The sequence below is a fragment of the Protopterus annectens genome, chromosome 1.part0, assembly GCF_019279795.1.
Source record: "Protopterus annectens isolate FY-2018-M chromosome 1.part0, PAN1.0, whole genome shotgun sequence".
NCBI lineage: Eukaryota > Metazoa > Chordata > Ceratodontiformes > Protopteridae > Protopterus > Protopterus annectens.
The window spans coordinates 1,940,238,665-1,940,264,014 of record NC_056725.1 but is presented as its reverse complement, the minus strand read 5'-3'; the positions used below and the strand labels follow the sequence as shown (position 1 = coordinate 1,940,264,014).

The following is a 25,350-nucleotide window of genomic DNA, read 5'->3' as shown; positions in this document are numbered from 1 at the left end:
ATCTACCTTTTGGCTCTGAGCCGTAAACTGCTAGAACTAGATGATTCAATAACAAGGGCACATTCTCGGGCAATTTTAAATAAGGATGAAAAGAAACGGAAGCTATGACCCTTAAACAGAAGCTCTGTAAATTGACAAAGACTACTTTAAAATATGGAAACATATCATTATGTGCAGCTGTGAACACCTTGGCCTGGGAGACGGTCACAGACACCATTTTCAGGGACTCGAGCCACACCTAGCTAAGTAATCAGACCGTCTCTGAAAATGTCAAAGGGCAATTGTTAAATGCACCGTTAGATAAAAACCTCTTTCTCTAGAAATCTTTTAAAAGTTGGAAGTGAAGAAAAAACACACTATTAGATGAACAGTTTTAATTTTTCAGTTCTAGAATGCAGAAGTGTTTCAACAAGGTAGCGGCCCTTTTATTGCAGATAGTCTAGGGCAGAAAAGTGTAAGCAGAGAGACCCTACAAAATGAGGCAGCAGACATAGAGGTAGAAGAGAGTAGGGCAAGCTGCATGACTGCTTGATTAAAGCTTCCATAGAGGAAGACCTCAGAATGTTTCTGTAGTATACTGTTCACTGCCTGAGCAGCCTGGGACCCTGTTTAAACATTCAAAAGAAGAGTCATGCACAAGCCTTGGCTAAGTCCTTCCTGGTGGTAGTAAGTGTGTTCTCACTAGTAGTGAGAAGGGGTTGTGTGTGCCTTTCCATCACTTCTGTTAACTCTACACCTTCTGGCAAAATGTGTGTTGCCTTATGGAGGGGGCACAGAATGTGGCTTCAGGTCCCTGGTGTAAAAAGTATCAGAAGCTGCCAGAAAATCTTCCAGTAGGCGGATACATTTCATTCTGAGATAAGGTAGATACCTGTCTGACAAAGACTCAAGTTGTTTCATAGTCAGATTACAAGGGATTCTATTTTGTTGAGCATTGACCCCCCAGAAGTATGTTTTCTCAAACTAAGAGAAAGTGTTTTTTGTAGGGCAAACCTTCCACACTATCCTGTCATTCTGTCATTTAAATGTGCTATCTGGTCACTTTCCAGTTATACACCTCTGGAGAAAAGTACAGACTACTTGGGCACTCAAAAAATAAAAGCTGCAAGTGCAAATGAGCTAACAGAAACATGCAGCAGAATAACATATCAAAAGCCCAAACACCATTACACCTACAAAGAAACAAACAAAAAAAAAGCTAAAACCCTGAAGTTGCCCTCCAGCTGTACAGAGCATAACAGTGTGACACTGACAAAAGTGCAAATTGACTAAAAGTGTTAATTAAAACTGCATCTGACATGAATGGATGTTATCTAACCATTGGGTGCATATGTGTGCCAAATTTATATGGAAACATTGATTGTTGTAACTGAAATTTCAGAACTGCAGAAGATGTCAACCATAACATTCAGCGAAAAAGAAGAAAAGAAAAAGTTCTTTATTCCAGATCACCTAACCTTGGACACAGCATTAATGGCTGTTGTCAACAATCCCACAGTTGATGCATAGAAGAGTTGACAGCATGTGCCATTGCTTAAAGAAGCACAGTACTTTAAATGTCAACAAACCAGAATATTGAAATATCTGGACCCACTAGAGTGAGTCCTGAAGCAGGAGACTGAATGGCTGAAAAAAAACAGACATATGTATAGCAGGTCTCAGATTGCCATTTCCTAGAACATTCCCTTTTCTGCAAGGTATGCTCATCTTTGAGTGGGAATGTACAAGTTCGGGGGGAAGGAGTTTAAAGGAGAAGAGTGATGTTCAAGATTCAGTCTTCTGGATATTCAGTATTGTTTTCATTGTATCTGCCCTCGGCACTACAGATTCCAACATTTCAGTAGGGGGCCCAATAGATATCATAGTGTTTTGGGGTCTGCAGTCTCAATGCAGCATGACTTTGTGGTTAACAAAACTGTATCTCAGCATGGGCTTGGTGAGCACTTCCTGAAGGGGATATTTCATGTTGTGTTCTCCTTAAAAGAATCCTTTTCTTTGTATGGATTCATGGATTTTCCAAAGTCATCTAGTTTTATGACCATTCACTTCTTGACAGTACCCTCTCACTGTCCGCACCTTCTTTCTGGAGATGGCCGTACCAGTCAATCCCAGAGTAAATTTATGGATACCCATACTATAATCCAGGTTATGTTTAAAGGAAGATAGTGAATCACACTACTTAACATGCAGGAGAAGTTTATTTCACAAATGTGAGAGGTGCAGGATTATAAACCTGTCCTTCCACCATGTTTTATCTGTTAATGAAGTTTTAGACATTTGCTTCTAGTATTGGTAGAACTATTGAATTTGCAGAGGTATCAGATATCTAATGGCGTGGTAAGTGAGAAGGATATTTCCCCTCAAAAATCTTTTAAACAGGAAATAAAAGGATAGAGCTTCCAGCCTCTTTTGGCAGCTCAGGGACTTTAGGCTTGTGACATTTTTGGTTAGGAGCTTTTGGATCTTTCTAATTGCTTGCTGTGTTTAGTGAGATGCATCCCAAAGAGATAAATTGCCTGATGAATGAGGAGTATAAGGAAGTGACTACTTTTTAGACCTTGATGATATTCCTTTGTAATTAGTTAGGCTAAATAGAACAATTTCATGAGAACCATTGTCACATGAAGGACAAAAGAGAAGGGAGCTATCAACCCAAGTACCTAGGTCCCTGAACAGTTTTGTTTTGTAGTAGTGTGCTGTTATACCATATGATGAGGGTAGGGGATTGTCTACCCAAAGTGATGTTACTAGACTTGTTAGCATTTAGTTTGAGGACATTTTCAGTACAGCAAGAGTTTACTAGGGAGAGTTCATTCTGGAGTGTTTGGGTGTCATAGCATTTCTTAATAACCTCCAGTCTGCAGGCATCAGCAAACTTTGTTAGCCAGAGGTCACGGCTCTCTGCTTGAAGACCTGAGAAGTAAACACCAAGAAGGAGGGATCGTAGCACTGAGTTCTGAGGGGCACCACTGGACACTTTCATACTTTATGATGAGGCACATGTAGCTTGTACCAGATGAAACTTCATGACTGGCAGGCCTGTTGCCTTCTGTTTAAACCAAATGGTATCATAGATCTGGAGCTTATCTCCTAGCAGATACTTTGAAAGTTATTATTTTAACTGTCATCTCAAGTAGCTGTTTTGTAGACTTCATTAGCTGGTCTTTTAGAAAGACTTGGTATCCTTTAAAATTAACCTTCATTGGCTTCACTATCTACTAAAAGTGGTATCAGTGCTGCACCTTAGGTAGTCTTGTCAAGTGTCTTATTCATTTTTAGAGCAGAATTCAGAGGAAAGGAGTCCATGTATTCCCTTGATGTGCTTCTCAAGCTTACGTTTTCTCCCAAGGATTTTTTTAATGCTGTTTGCCCCATACCTACTAACCATCAAACCTCCTCCAGTCAGACACAAGCTTATGTTTCAGAGCAGTCACGGGTTGGGGGGGCATCATTCAGACAGCTTAACATTCTGTACTCTTGCATTCTGTATCCTTGTCTTTTTTTTCCCTATATCAACTATGTGCAGTTTACTTAAGTTTCTTAGAGCCAGTAGCCAGTACTAGTGTGTCAGGCCATGCATGTCCCACAGCCCGATGTGTGGCACCGTGGCAAGAAACAACTGAAAATAAGCATTCTGTGGAGTACAAGAGAGAGGGAGTGATTCTTAATATTTTTCTTTAATTGTGAGTGGCCTGATGGTCCTGCTTAACAAAGGAGATGAACTTGGCTGACTGTAGAGGGTAATTTTGATGATCAAGTGATGATGGTGAATACTTTCATATCTGTTACATCTCAAAATAGTAGGCTGCAGTAAATAAATTTGTAATTTGCTATAGCTATGTATTTTTGTATATTTGATAATGGTATAAAGCCAGAGCCAAAGGAATGGATGAAAATTCTGGAGCCCATAGGTTGTTATATGCTTGTGTTAACCTGAAGAAGTGTTTGGAAAATTGGAGTAGTAGGAGAGCTAATCACTTGTTGGACTGGATGAGGGCCAAGCAAAGTTTAGCTTTAAAGATGCCCTTTGTCAAATGTGTGTGCAACTGTCCGAGACAGAAAAAAAAGTGAGGAGACTTGATGTGGTCAGGAAGACTTTATCTAAAATCGTTCCCTTATTTTTGAATTGGGGGGGGGCCACATTTGAAGGGCCTGAGTAGCCATGCATAGAAGGGAATTGATGTAAAAATGGATGTACAAAATATTATCAAAGCATCCTGAGCAAGAATACGAGTGGAACAAGCTCTCTTGGTTGAAGTTGGATTTTTAGTAAGATATATGCCTGAGTCTTGAACATTCACAGTGTTTACAATGGAAGTATTTATACTAGTACAAGTAAGAAATTATTATGTTCTAATAACAATGACTTATAACCACCCAGGTTGCAGTATATATTCATATGTTCTGGAAGTGTTCAGCACCTGCTGCTGTGTAGCATAAGAGAAAGAAGAAATCAGACTCATGTTTTCTTGGTGTGTGGCCTAATGGATAAGGCATTGGCCTCCTAAACCAGGGATTGTGGGTTTGAGTCCCATCTGGGGTGATGTAATCTTCTCTGTCTCATGTCAGCTACTTAGAGGCGATCTCTGTTTGACTTACGGAGCCATGTCTGACCCAGCTCTGTTAGAAATGCTGCATCTAAAGAAATCCCAATCCCTCCACACCATACACTCCAGAGACTTCAACCTCATTACCACAATCAAAAAAAACATGCTGGAGGGACAGGTTCCTCACCCAGAGACTGCCCATGCTCTGGAATAGACTTCCCATATATGTCAAGCAGAGCACCTTGCTGTCCCTCTTCAAGAGAAATCTTGATGAGTGGATGGGTAATAGAAAATTCACCCCGGGAATCACTCCAGTGGCTCTACTTGATAGAGGCACTGGGAACTAACATCGGGCGGCACGATGCCGGGGCACCTCTATGGGCTAGGCTTGTAAAGGCTCCAGGACCATTAGCTTAGTACACACCTATGGTGTGATACCCTTGCACTGGCCCAGTAATCAAGGAGCCTCAATCTTCACCACTGGTAACAGTGAGGGACGTACACACTGGGAGAATGACAAGTACACACACAGTAAAGAACAGTTTCCCTAAGAGCACACAGAGATCACAGTCAGTCTGGGGCTTGTTTCTCCCTCTTTCCCCAGATCCCCAATAAGACTCCCCACTGGTACAGCTATAGGGCTAAGATCTCAGCTGAGTGGCCAAGCTAAGACCTCCAGCACCCTCTCTATCCAACCAGTGCTTTGAGTCCCTGCCCAGGTAGCTGATACACACACACTTTGAGATTTGATTGATATGCAAGCACACACACCTGGGAAAGGCTGGCACAGGTTTACTAGCTGTGTCCCCTTCTGCCCAGACTATAAGGTAGTACCAGCTGCAACTAGCTACCCTTACTTATCAGCTACTATAAGGCCCCTACAAAGGGTGTCCAATCCTACTGTGTAATGTTACTGTTAATCCAAATGGTAGTTTTTATCAAGCTTTGCAAAGCTATTTAGGAGTGGCCTGTACAGTGTCACCAGATACATATGCAAGTACTCAAAAAGCTTAAATATGTCTCACAAATATCCGCCACAAAGATAGGTTTAAATATATTTAATAATAAATAATAACAGAACAAGACAGTACTCAGAAAACAAACACAGTTATTTCAGAGTTCAAAATCACAGGAAATATTTTAAAACAACATTGCAGGACAGTCTCCAATAAATACAGAAAACATCTTAACTGTATTCCTATCTATATGTAAAATAAATTACTGTACCCTAGTTACTTACTACTAGCAAGGCAAGTGCAGATGGTGATGATAAAATGTGGATGTTTCCAGGTCAAAGACAAAATATAAAATGCATAGTCTGTCTGTGAGAGATTTCTTAAATTATTATCAAACATTACTGCTGGGTCAGATTGGATGACATCACTCTTTGTCACCTGTCTTCAGTTCCCAGCCTAACAGAACCTTAACAGAATTTAACATTTCTGTGTGAAAAATCCATATCTCTCAGATGTTTGCTTAGAAATGGAAGTCATAAAACAATTAAACACTTTTATATTTTAGACCTAGTAATTACTTCTCTCAAGACAGTAGAAAAAACTTCTAGCTCTAGACATCCTGTCTTCTTGCTACATTGAAACTAACTTTTATAGCACATCGTAAAGCACTTAACTTAGAAAACTTCAAGAAAATAAGTTGAAATTGTCTTCTATGTTCCAGCAGGGTATGCTGTGGTTACAGTTTGGAATCTTAGCACATAACATACAGTTCTGTATAAATCATGTCAATATTCACAAATGACATTGAATTATTTACAAAATTCCAGATAGGTGGGTTGGCAGTGTCACGTATGGGACAGTAAGATCTTTTAAAAAATACATTCAAATATTATAGACAATCTGTTTACACAGCCTGTTCCATTATATTTGGCCCTAATGTTGTTGGGGTGGAGCTTGTTCATACCTCTCAACTGTCCAAATTTTTGCAGAAGGTCCAGATTTTTGCCTCATATTTTTGGTCTGTTTCTCATAAAATCTGGGTTTTACTGGCAAATTATTGAGGCTTTAAGTCTAAAAATAATTACAGGTATTTGAGTTACAGACTTTAATTCCTTCAGAAAATGCACACTAAGACAACACCTATTAGTCTAGCAACTTTCTAATTTTATAAGAGCAATATTTAAACATTGTCCCCATTTCAGGGCCTTTGTCTCCCTATTATTTTTGCCTTTGTCCAAATTTCTTGTGCTAAGAGGTTGAGGTGCATGGGCATGTTAACCTCATTTGTCCCTTGTTTAAAAATGATTTGTTTTGCTTTTTATGTTAGCAGTAAAGAAGACAATAAAAAGGAAGAAGAAATCAACAGAATCTTCAACAGTACATGATCTTAATGTCATTATGGAAAAGTTGGTGCAGAGAGTTAGGCAAGAGTACATGTCAAAGTGTATGTTGTATGTTGTGGTTAGGACTAGAATACTCGTGTAATTTGTGGCTTAGTTGGAAGATTGGGAGAATATCTGAAAATCTGATCAATGGCAATAGCCTCTGTAACTTCAGGTCTAAGTTAGTAAATTAAGAACGTAAAGACTGTATAAAGTTTGGTCTGCTCCCCTATCTTCTTGAGAAGTGGCAGAAATATTATGACCAGCAATTGAGGATTCTCTTTTAATGGTATTTCCCCCCAAGGAGACAGTGGTGAATGGGAATGCTGGCTGATGACATCTGCTGGAAATGAGGTCAAAGGGGCAGATGTTCAGATGTTTTGGGACTGCTCAAAGGTCAGGACTTTTTGGGATTTTCTAATAACATTATCGTATAATCTTTTGGACTTACCATTCCATGTGGACTGGCAGTACTAGATGTTCTGACTGAAATCACTGTTGTAGTATTCTTAACATATGTGTTTTTATTATTTGGCATCTTGCTAGGGTAACAAATCTTTATCTTCTTGAGGGTATATGTCAAACACATGATCTCAGGTCGTATGCATCAGGATATGTAGGTGGATGTATGTATGAGTCCCCCACACTGTCTTGCCACAAGCCCAAATGCTGGTCATGCAAACGTCGGACTGATCCTCGTTGTGTTGTTGGTACCATTGCTTCGCTTTTTTGAATTTCAGTTAAGTGCCCTGTTGGGGAACCTTCCTTTTTTCGAGTTTTTTTGATTGCATTGATCATTTTTATTTGATGTCAACTAGGAGGGGTAAGTGTGAGTGCAATATGCAGATCCCGTACAAGGACTTGCATACTAAGTGTTTTCTTGTTTAGTCCCAGAACATGACTACAGAAGCTGCTCCATCTGCCAGTCATTTGTTCCTAAAACTCTTAAGTCTTTCCTCCCTTAACAATTTCCTTGAAACTCATCGTCTAAAACATCTGGCCCAAGCCAAAATGGCAGATTCTCCTACATCTAACATCACCTTTCCACCAAATAAGAAACTGAAAAGACTCAGCTTTGACTCACATCTGTATATCTGAGAGTCAGACACATCTGGTGAGGTTGCAGAACCCATGGTCTGTTGGACACTTTCTTAGTTGCCTTCTACCAAGCCCCAGTCAGAGGCCGTTACAGGTTCTGAGGCCTTACAGGCAGCAGATGCCTTAGATGAACCATGTCACATTATTTCACAAGGTCCACACAGCCGTTCTCAAATGATAGTCAGGGAAGAGGTTCCAACACTCTGACATTTGACAGGGTTCTAAACCTCCAAGATCATTCAGGTGGATGTTACACCTGAAAAGAAAAAGCAGAAAATTATGCATGTGACCTTCTCTACAGCTTCCAAAGAAAAAGAATGGATGAACTTCTCCCAAGATTTCTTTAAAGCAATCATGGTCTTGAAACCTCCTTCTTTTGTGCCCCAGCTGTCACAGGCTACACCACAAAGGCACACTTAGGGTTTTTCTTCCTGTGAGGAGGAACAGTATCTAGATTCTGATCATTCCCTGGACTATACCTTATGATGACCCACCACCTGACCAGTAATCAAGGAGCCTCAGTCCTCAACATTGTCACCATTAGGGGACATACACTGAGAGGATGACAAGGTACACACACAGTATTTCCAGATACAGCTCTCTGCATCAAGTGCAGTTTCACTTAAGAGCACACAGAGACTACAGTCAGTCCAGGGCTGGTTTCTCTCTCTTACTCCAGATCCCCAATAAGACTCCCCACCTGCACAGCAATAGAGTTGAGATTTCAGCAGAGTGGCCAAGCCAAGACCTCCAGAACCCTCTCTGTCCAGCCAGTGCTTCGTGTCCCTGCCCAAGTAGCTGACATACACACACACTCTTTGAAATTTGATTTATATACACGCATACACCTGGGAAAAGCTGGCACAGGTTGAATAGCTATGCCCCCTTTTACCCAGACTATAAGGTAGTTATCACTGCCACCAGCCAACTCCTTATCAGCTACTTTAAGCCCCTTAACAAAGGGCGTCCAATCTTACTGTGTAATGTTACTATTAATACAGATGGCAGTTTGACCAAGAACAAGGCTATTAGGAGTGGTCTACACAGTGTCACCAAATGAATATGCAGGTACTCTCAGAACTTAAATATCTCTACACAGATCAGCCACAATGAAAGGTTTAAATATATTTAATAGTAAATAATAAAAAAACAAGAAAATACCTAGTATACATTCACAGTGACATCAGAGATAAAAAACACAGGAAATATTTAAAACAACATTGCAGGACAGTCTGAAATAAGTAAAGAAAAACATCTAAACTATGCTTCACTATATTCCTGACTGTATCTAAGGGAATTACTATACCCTAGTTACCCTACTTAAGAGCAAGGCAGATGTGGTGAATGGATCTTCTAGTTGTTGTCAGGTCCAAGAAGGAATACAGAATGCTGTGTCTCTCTCTCTCTGTCAGAGACTTCTTAAATTAATATCTCAAATATTACTGCTGGGATAGTTTGTAGAATGACATAATTTTTTGTCATCTGACTCTAACCCAGATGAAACCCCCACTCCTGGAAGCTAGCAGTATTTTGCATCTACCTGTGAAAATACATAGACTTCAGATCTTTGGCAGATGCTGAAAGTCATACAACAGCTACATCTCTCCACATCTCAAGCCTAGTAATTAATTCTTCTTAAAGACAACACAGAGAGCTCACTTGTATAGACATTCTGTCTCTTGCTGCTGTAAAGTAATTTAATTTCAGCTATTTTTCTGACGTTTTGCTAGACTGAAGTTAACCTCCTGTGTTCCATTTTCCACTGTTAAAATATGTACATGTAAACAGCTACAATAGTGTATGTACATTTTTGTTCTGTTCCAGTAGAGCACACTGTGGATACATTTCAAGTACTTTGCAAAAACCTTTTTCAACACACGTCTGTACAAACAAGTTTGATATACACATAACATAGAGTTGTAATACAGTTGTTACACAAGCATCTTATATAAATCATGTTGACATTCACAAATGACACAATTATTTACAAAATTCCAGATAGCTGGCTGGCAGTATCTCCCTTTATCACATACCTCACAGATGCATTCCCCAGAACAACTTTCCTCTGATAAAGTTGACTGCCTTTCTCCTGACTCCCTTATTGAAGATGCGTCATTTGGGGAAACTATTCAGAACATGGTGACACATTTTGAATGGCAATTAATGCAAATCTGTGATGTTCAAAAGAAATACTATAATCTCCTGGAAGTGGACACTCCAGCCCTCTCTTCAGTCCCCCCCAGTGTTTGATGTGTACCAGAACGCCTTTCAGTCTATAACCTTGGTTCCTGATTCTCAGTCACTGGCACCTTAAACACCAGACAGATTCTACAAGGTGCCTGATTAATTAAAGTGCCTCTATAACAAAACTGGGGCTGACCCTGCTACTGTCTCCCTGCCCTTCTGTTAAGCCTTTTAAACTTCTCCCCAGTGTTAATGCCCTTTCCACAGTCAAGGATAATATGGGTGTGGCTAGGTGGAGAAAGATGGTCTACTTCTCTGACACACTTGCATTCAGAGCTATCAGTTATCTGATACAGATGACTAAATATTTGTTGTCTGCCCTATAGTCTGTGAATAAGGTCATGTCAGACTCACAATCTGCAGTTTCTAAGCAGCAAGTACAGACCTTGCTGTCTCAAGCTACTCAGATTGGAAGGCACAACATAAAATGCAGTTGTGATGCTATGAATGCCTTTTCCAGGACTGCAGCCAGATGTTCAGTAATTAGACATTATACATGGTTGGCCAGCCAGTCCATCCCTGAGAACTTCAAATCTAAACATCAAGCTTTACCCCTAGACAAAGACCTCCTGTTTGGCTTAGAAGCCTACAAGAGAAGGGTAAAAGTTTGAAGGACTGTAGGCGATGTTTTGTTTCTACAGTCCCTAGATACCACAGGAACTACTCAGCCAAGTTCAACTCCTTTGTTAGGCAGGACCCTTGAGCCACTTACAAGTAAAGAAAAACACTAAGAAAGAAATTCTCAGACAAACCACATAGGGAATTTACTTCAGGTAGGCTTCCCTTCAGAGGCGAAAACTCTGTGACTACCTTCCCATCTACTCCCCTCACCTCCTCATCCCTTCCACACCTCTTTCAAAAATACTTTCTCTGTCCCTTCCTTTCTGGGAAATAGTAATTGCAGATGAATGAGTTCTAATTATCATCAGAAAACGCTATGCCATGTCATGAGAAAGAATCCCCTGTCTATCCCCACTTACTCACCCACCTTTACAGTCTTTTTACTGCTGACAGTGAAGCTACATTAGCACTTCAGCATATTTCACTCTTATCAGTGTAATATATCCCTGGAAAGACATTGAAAAGCCCATAACTATAAAATTAAATGCCGTGTCTCGAGACAAGTATTTAGAGTTCAGACAGCTTGTCTTTGTATCCATGAACATCCTACCTCACTAATTGTTTATGGTGGTAAACCATCGGGGGGGGGGCTTCTTCCTGCTCCGTTCACTCCACTCCCATCCCCTTCCCTCATACCCCCATATCCCACCCTCCCCCAGCATCTCTACTCTTATCCTAAGCAAACCACTCCCCCTCGTTCCTTTGATCCAGTTAAATACAACTCTACCTTGTCCACACACACATTTCTTGCACACTTTGCTTTCTTTTATTTAGCCAAACTTATCTGCTCTCCCTTGCATCCATCATCTTGAATTCGGATCTAGGACTGTAGAACGGAACAGTCTGAATCCAACTTCACCGAACACACTTTAACGAAAGTGCATTTACCGAAAAAGCACTTTTGCTAAAGTGCGTTAAAAAAAGAAGAAAAAAACAATAAAAAAGCATTTATGCAGGGGGCAAGCCCCCCTGCACCCCCCACAGCCCCCACACCCCCCTACTTTAATATTCTCACTCCGAGAACTACAGTGGGGAAAAGGAAAGAATTCCCTTATCCACACCATAGTATGATCTCCGCAACAGTCACTCCCCCATAACTCTCTCTACCTGCAGGCATACTTCCGCGAAAGTGCTTCTTCGGTGAAAAGCACTTTCGCGGAAGTATTCCTGGCTGTTTAGGATTTGGTGAAATGGCCATTTGCGCATTAGTCCTAGACCCCTTGAATTCACATGCCCTCTACTATAATTTTTTGTGTCTTACAGTACTTTACCATGTCAATACAATCACCACCTCAAACTATTTTTACATTAACTCCAGGTGTACCACCTTCTCTTCTACTATACGCACAAACTAACATTGCACCATAATTTTACTACTGACCAATCACATCTCCCCCACTTGTCCTTATCACAAACTGCAAGGTAAAACACCTAACCACATAGTCAAAGCCCACTCTGAAGCCAAAACATTTCAAACCTTACCTTCAGCTGCACACATATCACATGATAATAATCTCTATTTACACCTGATACTACATTCGAACACACAAATTCCACTTTTACTAATTTTAAACCCACTGTCACTGTTGACATGCTCATCCTAACTTGCCTAGCCTCTTTACTCTTAATTCTCAACCTCACTACAGCTATATCTTTGCATACACCATCACACCAATGCACATCAACAACCTCCTCTAACCCTCTCCCCAATAAACAATACAGCTTTTCCCCTATACCCTCCCATTTTATTAAATCCACAAACTGGCCTCCTCTCCTCCTATGAAACCACACTTGACACCAGTACCCTCACCGAGGAATAGCAAACACTTCCCGTGGTACGCATTCCTCATTACCTATCTACTCAAATGTGGAGACATACATCCTAATCTTGCCCCACCCTCTAATCCTAACCACAAGACTAAGCCCAAAGATTTAAACATACTTACTCTTAATCATAGTAGTATTTTTTTGTGTCTTTCAGTTTTTCCCGGTTAGGGGTCGCCACAGCGGAACTCCGGTTTGCTAATGATTGGCAGTAGATTTTTACGTGCCGAGTTGCCAGCCCTGACGCACAACCTTCAATGAAGGTACGCCCATTCATGCATGTCTCCACACAGAAGACGCTTTAGCTGAGAATCGAACAGGACAACGTCTTACTGTGAGGTGACAACGCTACCGCAGCACCATTACCGCAGTTTAACCATAGAAGTATATATAATAAAATAACCCCACTGCGTGCCTGGATTGAGCAAAATAAACCTGACATACTAGCCCTTACTGAAACATGGCTACACCCCAATGTAAAAGACTCAGAAATAATACCTCCAGACTTTGCAATAACCAGAAGAGATAGAGCTAAAACAAAAGGGGGAGAGATAGCACTTCTATATCCCTCTACACTCAACATCACACCCTACACCTGTAATACACCCATCTTTTCCAATGCTGAGGTACTAATCTCTTTTTTGAACCTCAATATATCAAAAAGAATTTGCATAATAGTAATATATATATCCCACCAGGTAACAATATACCAGTGTTGGAAAATATTTTATCCTGGACATCCCAGACAAAAACCTTGAAGCAGTAATCTTAGGAGACGTAAATATAGATTGGCAAACCATAGCTTTCATCTCCCCTACAAATAGCATAAATCTGTATGTTTTTTCTCAGCTTATCAATCCTCCAACAAGATACAGCAAAGATCTTACCTGCCAATCCATCTTAGACTGGATTCTAGTATCCCACCCTGCCAATTACCCCTCTTCTGGTACACTGTCTAGCTGCCCGAGCGATCATCTACCAGCTTACTCCCTTAGAAAAAACTCCCAACAACTAAGAGTACACACTATAAAGTCAGTTAGGAACTCAACTTATTTTTGTCAGCATAAATTCAACGATCTCCTACAGGAAATAGACTGGGCACCCCTTAAACAACTACCCCTTAATGATGCTGTACTATACTTTAATAACACCTTCCTTCACATACTTAATGCACTAGCTCCCATTCATGTGAAAAGAATCAAAAAGAACTCAGCACCGTGGCTCTCTAAGGAATGTAAACACATGATGAAGCAAAGGGACCTAGCCTGGTCAACCTGGAAACGAAACAAAAATGAACAAAATCATGTTAATTTCAAAACACTACGTAACAAAGTGACTAAACTAATCAACAGAGATACAAAGTCATATTATTCCCAGTTTCAACTCCAGCATAAAATCAACCCCAGTAAATTTTGGAATTCCATATCTTCTCTACTTAACCCTGGAAGAAATGGAGAGCACACCCTATCATCTGATAACATCCATCACAAATAGCTGAAAACTTTAACAAGCACTTCATAAAATCAGTTTTGGACCTACTAACTAACACCCCTAATGCTGGACCCCCCCCACGCTTCAGCCTATCCAGACACCAACCCTAGGCCATCAACTACTTCTAACCCTGTCATTACTAACCCCCCTACTCAGCAAAATGTCATACAAACCCCATTCTCATTTCAACCCATACCCACTGGCATCATTAAGAAACTGCTACAAAAACTAAAACTCTGCTGTACCTCAGCTGACAGTCCCCCCCATACTACTTCAAACTGGCTGCTAACTCAGTTGCATACCCAATCAGTATCCTTATAAACAGGTCTCTATCCAAATCAGAAGTACCTACCATATGGAAACAATCTCACATCACCCCCATCCACAGAGGGGGCAACTGCTTTGATCCATCCAATTTCCATCCTATATCCATCTTGTCACCCATATCCAAAATTCAGGAGAGAGGTATCCATCAGCAGGTAATGCAATATCTATTACAAATCAATCTTGTAAGCAAAACCCAACATGGCTTCCGACCTAGCCACAGCACAGCTACAGCCCTTTTTATCTCTTACGGACACCATGAACAAGGCCAGAGATGAAGGTTGCTATACAGCCTCAGTATTCCTTGATGTTGCCAAGGCCTTTCACACATCTCACCCCTTACTTTTGAACACACTGTCTAACTTAGGCTTCTCAGATAACACAGTAAAATGGTTGCAGAGCTACCTCAAGGATTGTAAACAAGCAGTGAAATGGTCCAATGAACTCTCACCCTTTCTCCACAACTCTACTGGAGTCCCCAAGGCTCCATCCTAGGACTCCTACTCTTCAGCATTTTCACAAACAACCTTCACACTGCCTCTCACCCTGGGACCCTCATCCAGTACGCTGATGATTTCACCATATTCTGCACTGCTCAATCACTACCAGAACTACTTTCAAAAACTCAACAGTCCTTTACTGCATTTGAATCCTGGCTAAGAAATGCCCAACTCTTTCTTAATCCAAAGAAGACAAAACTAGTACTCTTTCATCCCAAAAACCTCCCCTGTCACTGATCATTTCAGCATCCTTGCATCTGACAACACTGTCATGGAAATAGTCCAGGAAACCAAACTTCTAGGTGTTATCATTGATAATAAACTTTCATTTGACCCCATATATAGCAAAATATAAAGAAAACTCATAAAAAACTGGGATGTTTATATAGAAACAAACATTTCTTTCCTGCAGCAACCAAAACAACCCTTGCAAAAACATTTTCACTTCCCTCCCTTCTTTATGGTGCCCCTATCTTAACTAACTTACAACATTCTACCCTAAGCAAGTTGGAATACTGCTAAAACAAAGTTGCAAAGTTTGCCACAAACTCTAAATGTCACACACACCACTGTAAACCACTCTGAGAATTCAACTGGCTTGAACTCCTCAATAAACTTGCCTTTATTCAGCTATCCACCTTGCACAACCTTATTTTCAAGCCTGCTGCCTGCCCCGTACTAGCCAATCTAGTCACACCGTACACACCAAATCGATCCCTACGATCAGAAGACAAAAATCTCTTAGCTATCTCAAAACCCACAAGAAAACCTGGTCGCACTCTGTAGTCATACTCTGTCTCTATACTTTGGAATTCACTACCTCTAGCCACTAGGTCCTAGCCATTCTACTCGCACCTTGCACACTAAATCAATCCCTACAATCAGAAGACAAAAATCTCATATCTATCTCAAAACCCACAGGAAAACCTGGTCACTCTCTGTATTCATACTCTGCCTCTATACTTTGGAATTCACTTCTAGCTACCAGGTCTTTGCCTGGCCTAACCCATTTGAAAGCCTGTTTAAAAATCATCTCAATAATACATGTCTCTGCTCCTGCATAAAGCCTTCCTAATGCTCAGGTCTTCCTCTTCTTCCACACTAGCCTCATCGTCCTCTTCTGTCACATTTCAGTCCCTCACAGACTGCAAGATCCTAAGGCTCTTCTAACTCCTTCTTTGTTTCTGTACCATATCCTTAAGCTACTGCTCAGGCTTTTTTGCTTCTTTTCTTCTTAACGTGCTCTCACTATCTATCTGCATCACTAACTTTCTGACTATTTTCCTAACTGAAACTAACATTCTATTTTTCATGTACTGTAACAGTCAATGTCACACATTGCACTACCTACATACTATCTTTTTAGACATTGTCTACATCATGTATGGTGAGAGTGACTGTTGTTGTCTGTAATGTTTTAACTGTATAGAATTGTCTAGATGTTGCAACATCTTGTAGCAGTTTGTTCTATCAACTTATTTTTTGTATAGTATTTCTAATGTAAATTTTATTGTATTGTATTGTATTTGTATTGTACTGTATGTGAAGCTTTTCTCCCCGGGCCTCTGCTGAAAACGGGTTATGTAGACCTAGTCAGACCACCCTGGTAAATGTCAAATAAATAAAGGGCCTGCTTCATCCTCCAAAACACAGCTCTTTTGTTCATCCCTGTCATTCAGGACTTACTGGATCAAGGCACCATAGAAAGAGTGCCATCTTCCTTCATAGGAAACGGGTTCTATTCCACAGTTTTTCTGGTGCCAAGGAAGGAAGGACAGTGGAGACCCATTCTGGATCTCTCTCTCTCTCTCTTTCTCTCTGTCTTCTAAATACCTTTTTAAAGGTACCCACTTACCCACTTTCAAAATGCTGTCTCTGTATATGCTTCTACCATTCATTCTTACTCACTCCTTTCTTGTATCACTAGACCTAAAGGATGCATACCTGTACATTTCCATTCAACCCTCTTGGAGGAAATTCCTCAGATTTTTCTCTGGCTCATCTCATTTTCTGTTTAATGCTTTGCACTTTGGTCTTTCTCTGGCACCAAGAGTTTTTAACAAAGGTCCTAGCTCCAGTGGTATACTTCTGTCACACAAAGGGAATTCAAATTTTCTCTTACCTGGATGACCTTCTCATTCAAGCTGTCTCTGTAGACTCCCTCCATAAGCATGTACATTTCATGGTACATCTCCTATTCTTCTTAGGTTTTACAATCAACTTAAAAAAAAAAAACATTTCACACCCACTCAGGACTTTGTCTTTCTGGGTTGCAGGCTAGACACAAGCAGAATGTTTGCCTTCTTTCCACAAGAAAAAGTTCTCAGTCTGTCCAACTTTTTCAGACACCTCTACTCAGTGCCTCAGTGTACAGCAAGGGAAACACATAGGACTAATGATTCCTCTGGCTAGATCACATATGCAGAGAATTCAGTGGTACTCGAAATCAGTCTGTTGTCAAGATTCCCATTCCGTGGAAATTTTGATCCCTCTACTACCTTGCCTCAAAAAGGAGGTACTGTGGTGGGAAAGATAGGTCATGCTTAACCTAGGCTTTCCTTTCACTAAGCCCCACCCAACCAAGTTCTTCACACAGAGCCCCCAGACAGAGCATGGGGGGCATGGACAGAATCCCACTAAGTGCAGGACAAATGGCCTTCCCCATCCTGAAAGAACTCATCAGCCTGAAAAACTGAGAGCCCTTCTGCACACACTGCAGGTATTCTTCCATTTGTGAAAACCAGTCTCACTACTGGCATACACTGACAGCACCACAGTTGTTTGGTATCTGAGCAGAGGAGACATGGAACCTAACCACACAAATGGACATGACTGTGACAGCTGAATACATTCCCTCACAGGAGAATGTACTGGTGGACTCCTTAAGCAGGTCCTTGGAGGACCCTCATGAATGGATCCTGAACAAACAAGTCGTCAGAAGAATAAGGTATCAGCGAGAGACACCACAAATAGACCTTTTTGCTTCACAAAAAATAAATAAATGAACAGCTTCCCCTGTTCTGCGCCAGGAGTCCATCCCCCTTAGTTTGGAGGACAGATGTCTTCTCCTTCCAGTGGTAGGGGAGGTTCCTGTACACTACTTTCAAAATTCCATTTTAAAAGTTTAAAATGGAAACTCCAAAACTTCTACTACTGGCCGCCTTCTGGCCAAGACAACTTTGGTTTCCCTTCCTACTCCATCTGTCCAAGGGAAACTATTGGAAAATACCATTGCAATCGGGTCTGCTCACTCAACAGCAAGGTCTGCTTCACCATCCAAATCTAGCCTGTCTCCGTCTAACTATGTGGATAATAGTGTTCTGATCCCTGAAAGACACCTCATCTCTGAGGAGGTAGTTCGGGTTTTACAGGAAGGCAGAAAACCTCCTAGAAAATCATTCTGCATCATCTCCAGCAAGAACTGGCTTTGCCATTGAGCACCCTGTTCAACCAAAGCCTAAGTACAGGGTTTATTCGCCCCATTAGATTGACAAGTCTGATCTGTAAAGCCATGGAGTGTATTATTATAAATCTCATAAACAAGGACATAGGCAATCTCCAAGCACTTGATCCCACCCAGTTCAGATTCGTCAAGGGCAGATCGTGTCCTTTGAACCTGGTTGACTTCTTTGAGACTGTCACCAAGGCCGTGGATGAGGAAGGTCAGTACATACAGCTTACCTTGACTTGGCCAGGGCCTTTGACACAGTCCCCCACTCGGGTATTATCGAAAAGCTAACACAACTTGACGTAAATCCCTGTCTCATCAGGTGGGTGGCCAACTGGCTCACCAACAGGACCTTCAAGGTCAAAATAGGCACCTCCACCTCCAATAGCAGACCTTTCACTAGTGGAGTTCCCCAGAGATCTGTCCTAGGACCCCTACTGATTGGCATCTACTTCTCAGAGGTCCAGGCAAAGATAAAAGTATTGTAGCAGACCAAGTAAGTTTGGTGCTGTCATTGACTCACCAAATGATGTTAACATACTGCAAGAGGGTCTCACAGCAACTAATGACTGGTGCCAAAGTCATGGCCTCAAGCTAAATGCAAAAAAAGTTTCATCATACCATTCAGCAGAAACACAGCCCCTACTGATTACCACATCAACCCCAAGCCCCTAAACACACAACCTGTGGTGAGAGACCTGGGTACTCGGGTTGATAATAATCTCACATTCAACCATCATGTAGTGGCAGTGGTCAGAAAAGCCTTTTACTTGGTTCAATTCATAAGTAAAGGGATTGCATCCAGAAAAAAAGAGGTTATTACCTCTCTTTACTCCTCTCTCATTAGACCAGTAATTGAATATAACGACACGTTTGGTATGTACCTCCCCAAACATTTGCACCCCTGGAAAGGCCACAGAAATACTTCACAAAGAGAATCCATGGCCTCCAACACCTGTCCTATGCGGACAGGCTCAAATCACTAGTACTCTACTCAGTATTTGTACAGATTGCTCAGAGGTGATCTGTGTCTCACATACAAGGCAATCTCAGATCCTGCCCTACTAGAGATGCTCCATTTCCGTAAGTCTAACTGCTCGTGCATTACCCATTTGAAAGGCTTAAATCTAATATGCTACATCAGCAAAACCTGCTGGAGAGACAGGTTTGTGTCCCAGATGCTGCCCTGTCTCTGGAATAGACTTCCCATACATGTCAGAGTACCTGGCTGACCCTCTTCAAGTGCAACCTTAATGAGTGGATGGGTAACCACAAATTTGTCAAAGGTTCCACCTGTGTCCCTCATTGACAGGGGTGACAAGTGCTGACTGAGGTTTCTTTTTGGGGATAAACACTTGGCTAGGCTTGTTACGGCCCCAAGGCTATTAGCCTAGTAACCTCCTGTGATCCTATGTACAGTTAACTGGAAAAGATTCCCAAGTTTTTGCTTCAAACACAACCAGGACCCATTCTTATCAGATACCCCTTCTGTCCTCCACTATCTCTGAAAATTATTACACTCTGGGCTGACTTGTTCTGCCATTAATGCCTGCTTGCCTCTTGATCCTGCTTGCCTCTTGATCCTCCTGCCATGTCCAGGACAGACGTCAGACTTTTCTTGAGGGGAGTCTTACATCTTAAACAACCTAGGAAACCTAATTCTCCTCCCTGGGATCTTAGCTTTGTGCTGGACAAAGTTACTTTGCCCCCATTCTGAGCCAGCAGCTTTTGCTACTATAAAATTCTACACCTGGAAGACTGGCTCTTACTGCTGCCGGCAGAGTGTCTGAACTTCAAGCTCTTATGGCTATTCCACTCTTCCTCATTTTCCACTGGGACAGGGCGACTGTCAGGGCCAATCTATTATTCTTGCCTAAGGTAGTGAATGAGTTGTCTGTCAACTAGGGTATCCACCTGCCTACTTTATTTCCCTAATCTCCAAAATAAGGGGGACAGAATTCTCCACTCACTAGATAGTCACAGGCTGCTAAGGTTTTACTTGGACAAAACAAGAACTGTCAGAAAAACTAATCAACTTTTTGTTTCATTCATGGATTCCAAACTGGGCCAACCCATCTCTAAGTCAGCTGTTGCATCTTGGTTATTGAAGGCTATTTCTTTCTGTTACACATAATGTGAAAAAGCATTGCCTCCCTGCCCAAAAGCACATTCCACTTGGGCAGTAGCCTTCTCTGCGGCATTCCAGAAGGGTGTAGATGCCAGGTCCATCTTGAAAGCAGCCACCTGGTCTTCTGTGCACACCTCCACCAACCATTACAAGACTGATGCCTTCTGAATATGCAGGGCTGCCCTTTCTAGATCTGTCTGGCTTCCTCACCAGCTCATCCTCCGTTTAGCCAACCTCCCTCTCTTCTACCTCTCTCAGCTCTGAGAATCACCCAAATGTTAAGCAACCTGCAACAGTGGTTTCAGTCAGGGCATAGTGCATTTGTGTAAGAAATTACCATAACAGTAGATGTCCTACTGATCACTGTTGCAGTATTCCTTCCTTCCGTCCTTTCCATCTTCTATTCCTCTGCTGCTATATTTCTGTTTCCCTGTGTTGTAAACTATCACCTACTAGACTGCTTTTGGGGGAATTTACTTACCTTTTTGAGCTACACCCCACCTACTCGACCACTTTCTTCTCTCAGTAGTTTTCTGTCTTGGAGATAGTATGTGTAAGTCTGCTTGTATACTCTGTTATGTATGAGCTGAGATTACTCATTGGAAGTACGCTCTCAAGAAGGCAAAGCCGTAAGTCAGCAGACAAAAATCCATATGTTAAGAATACTGCAACAGTGATCAGTAGGACATCTATTGTTACAGTAAGTTCTTACACAGTTGTACTATTTTGGGTTTATTTCTGCCAGGTCATGATACAAACCATGCTAAGCTCAGCAGGGTGGGTACCACAAACTGACACCCCCCACCCAGCTCTTCAAGTGAAGAGCTAGAAAAAAAGGACTTTTGCAGAAAACTTGACTTTTTACTGACGCATAGTCACTGAGATCTGTATAATACTTTATTTTCTTTTAACAAGTAAATTCATGATTAATATTGTTGAACCATTCAGTTTTTATTCACATCTTTTTCTTTTATGATATGAACAGGATGGTGTTCAGATAACAGAGAGTGGAAAGTTCCACGTAAGTCCTGAGGGTTTTCTTACTATTCGTGATATCGGGCCAGCAGATGAAGGACGTTATGAGTGTGTAGCCCGAAATACCATTGGGTTCTCCTCAGCTAGCATGGTATTAACTGTAGTTGGTAAGTAGCTGTTGTGGACCTTCTGGTGTTTTACTTTTCCTATAAACTATTATTTTGATGCTCTGTTTTTAGTACCTGCTGATCTAACAAAGTCTGCCATTTCTTCTATCAAGTTATGGACTGTTTTTCAGTACAGTTTATTAAGTTATTCCCTTTCCTGCAAATATGACAGTTACTGTTCATGAACTGCGGTGGTGGTGCTGCGGTAGCGTTGTCGCCACACAGTAAGACGTTGTCCTGTTTGATTATCAGCTAAAGCATCTTCTGTGTGGAGGCATGCATGAATGGGCGTACCTTCGTTGAAGGTTGTGCGTCAGGGCTGGCAACTCGGCACATAAAAATCTACTGCCAATCATTAGTGGACCAGAGTTCCGCTGTGGCAACACTTAACCGGGAAAAGCCGAAAGACACAACAACAACATCATTTATTAGAAATGCAACCTGCCAGCCTAAATATTGTAAAATCCTAAAATAGCTTCCAAAAAATCATCCTTAATAGGTTTACATGACACGCTTCATGCTCACTGAGTGGCGCACAGCTACAGTTATCCCACTTCACAAGGGGGGATCCACCTTGGATCCTGGGAACTACCGTCCCATCAGTCTGACGAGCCTGATCTGCAAGGGCATGGAATGCATTATCATGGAACTTATAAACAACGACATTGGCAATCTTCAAACACTGGACCCCACCCAGTTTGGGTTCGTGAAGGGCCGATCTTGTCTCCTGAACCTGATTGACTTCTTCGAATCAGTCTCCAGAGCTGTGGACGAGGGTAAGGCGGTCCACACAGCCTATCTGGACCTCATCAAGGCCTTCGACACCATCCCCCACTCTGGAATCATAGATAAACGTACTAAGTTGGGCATAAATCCCTACATCACTCGATGGGTTGCCAACTGGCTTACTGACAGAACCCAGAATGCAAAAGTAGCCGACTCCAAATCCAGCTCCAGACAAGTGACAAGTGGAGTACCTCAGGGTTCAGTCCTTGGACCGCTCTTGTTTGGCATCTACTTCTCTGAAGTACAGGCTAACACTAAGGGACTCTGGCTAACAAAGTTTGTAGATAACTGCAAACTGGGAGCCATTATTGAATCCCCAAATTATGTGGATATTCTACAAAAGGGCCTTACAGAAACACATGCTTGGTGCCAGAGCCATGGGCTCAAGCTTATTGCCAAGAAATGTATAGTTATCCCCTTTGGGAAAAACCATGAACCCATGAATTACCACATAGGTGGCAGTACAATAAACACCGAAAGTGTGATGAGAGACTTAGGGATACAGGTGGACAGTGGTCTCACCTTCAATAACCACATCGCCATAACAGTCAGGAAATCCTTCTGTGTGGCACACCTCATCACTAAGGGCTTTTCATCCAGAAAAAAGGAGGTCATTTTCTTAATGTACTCATCCCTCATTAGACCCATTATAGAGTACAATGCCTCATTTGGTATGTACCTCACAAGACATCTGCAACAGCTGGAAAGGCCACAGAAATACCTCACTAAAAGAATCACAGGCCTAAAGCAGATGCCCTATGCTGACCGTCTAAAAAATACTCCAGCTATAACCTGTGGCATATCGCCTACTCAGAGGCGATCTCTGCGTAACATACAAGGCCATGTCAAACCCTGAGCTGATGGACATGCTCCACTTAAAAACATCCCAATCCGTCAGAGCCACACGCTCCCGGGATCTAAACCTTGACATCACAATGAAAAAAACATGCCGGAGGGATAGGTTCCTGACCCAAAGACTCCCCATACTCTGGAATAGACTGCCCATACATGTCAAGCAGAGCACCTCCTTGGCCCTCTTCAAAAGGAACCATGACGATTGGATGGGAGATAGGAAATTCACCCCTGGGATCACGTCAGTTGCCCTGCTAGACAGGGGTCCAGGGAAATAAATATTGTGGGAAGAAATATCTGGGGAATTGTTTGGCTAGGCTTGTATAGACCCTAGTGCCGATAGCCTAGTACCAACCTATGAACCCATGAATACAGTAGCCTTTGTGTTTGCAATAAGCAGGTGTAACACACAAGTTTTATGCATATGTAAATAGTGTGTGTGTGATATGTACTGGGGCTTAACAGGATGTTTGGAATTGTGCACCAAATTGCACACCAGCTTTCAGAATGTATGTCACACAACCTACCAAAATATATGTTGATGATAAATATTCCATCCTCTTATTTAAACTGTAGCAGATCTCACTGCACAGAAATACATACATTATTTTTTAAAAGTGCATATTGTTGCTTACATGGTATATCCCTAACTTTACTCATACACACACACACGCATACACGCATGCAGTATTTAAGTATATACAAGTCTGTAGAGTTAATGCAGTCATGCACTGCATAGTTACTCTTTTACTGTATATTCCTCATAAGTAAAGAGAGTTATTTCTGTAGCAAGAATCCTTCGTAATGTAGCTAAACTAGACTTCATTTTGTCTTGTTGAGAGGTGTAAAGAAGTGGTAGGCTGAACAAGAAGCCTCAAGGCTTCGCTTTATAGCTGTAAAGGAAGTGTCAGGTCCTAATGGAAAGGCATTAATAATGATGTTAGTACCAGAATACAGTCATCTTTATTTGAGCACTGCTGTGACTGTCCTTATTAAAGATATCCTGTATATTCCTTTTTTCATACAGTTTTTTTGCTTATTCATGTCTTATTTTGAAAAGTCTTATGAAATCACTATTATATGTTTCTGTTGAGGGAAGAGTATGCGTGTGTGTTAGTGGTTTCACTGTGAATGTTTTCTGTCTCATTTTAAGGCTGACACGTCCCAATTCTCAGATGTATTCAACGTTTTGATATGTAAAAAAATTAACAGCAGTTACATTTTAAGTTGACAGACCAATGTTTTCTACAGCCAGTGAATTGGGTATTATTTTTTAAGTGTTTTAGCAGTGTAAGTTAATTTCATTAAATGTGATTTCCTTTTTAGTCCCCGAGGTCAGTCGAACTGGTGACCCATTTGTAGAAAGATCAATTATTGAAGCAATTGAAACTGTTGACAAGGCTATCAACTCCACTCGCAAGCACTTATTTGACAGGTAATATACAATATATCTAGAACAGGCTTTGCTTTTTTTGAGTGTACTTTACATTTTTGTGTCTTACTTATCTTGTTTTTAACATCTCTGAAAAGTCACATTTTCCATCAAAGAACAATACTTTCTTCTAAGCTTATAATACAGTAAGTACTACCTCATAAAAGTAATACATTGCAGCCTCATCTAATTAATTTGCTTTTTTTAATGGTCAGATTTAGCAGAGCCAGTTGCTTACAAGCTAAAGTTCAAGAAAGCAAAACATGAAAATAAACACATGCATGTAACTGTCTGTACATGTGTATGTGAGAATAGCTGTATGCATAGTTGTGCAAATTGCATTTTTGGCCAAGCCAGTAAAAACAAAATGCTGAATGTGCAGATTTTTGCCAATATAGTTGGTGCAGTCTTCAAAAAAGTTGTGGTTTTCTGGTGAATCATTGAGAATCAAAGTAATTAAATTGTGACATATACTTGAATTTCAGAATTCATTTTCTTCAGAAAATGTGTATTAATGCAAAATGTTTTATTCTAGCAACTTGTTAACTATATATGAATAATAATTAAAAATTGTC

The 25,350-nt window shown here is 41.2% G+C and overlaps 1 protein-coding gene across 2 annotated transcripts in view; it reads left to right on the top strand.

Moving 5' to 3' along the window:
* The window catches only part of PXDN (peroxidasin), a 2,220,827-nt gene that overhangs the window by 1,685,831 nt on the left and 509,646 nt on the right, over positions 1-25,350 (top strand). For both annotated transcript variants that reach the window (XM_044070259.1, XM_044070249.1), the window contains 2 exons: positions 21,549-21,705; positions 24,670-24,778. In XM_044070259.1, coding sequence (XP_043926194.1) covers positions 21,549-21,705; positions 24,670-24,778 — 266 coding nt within the window. The remainder of the gene's footprint in view (positions 1-21,548; positions 21,706-24,669; positions 24,779-25,350) is intronic.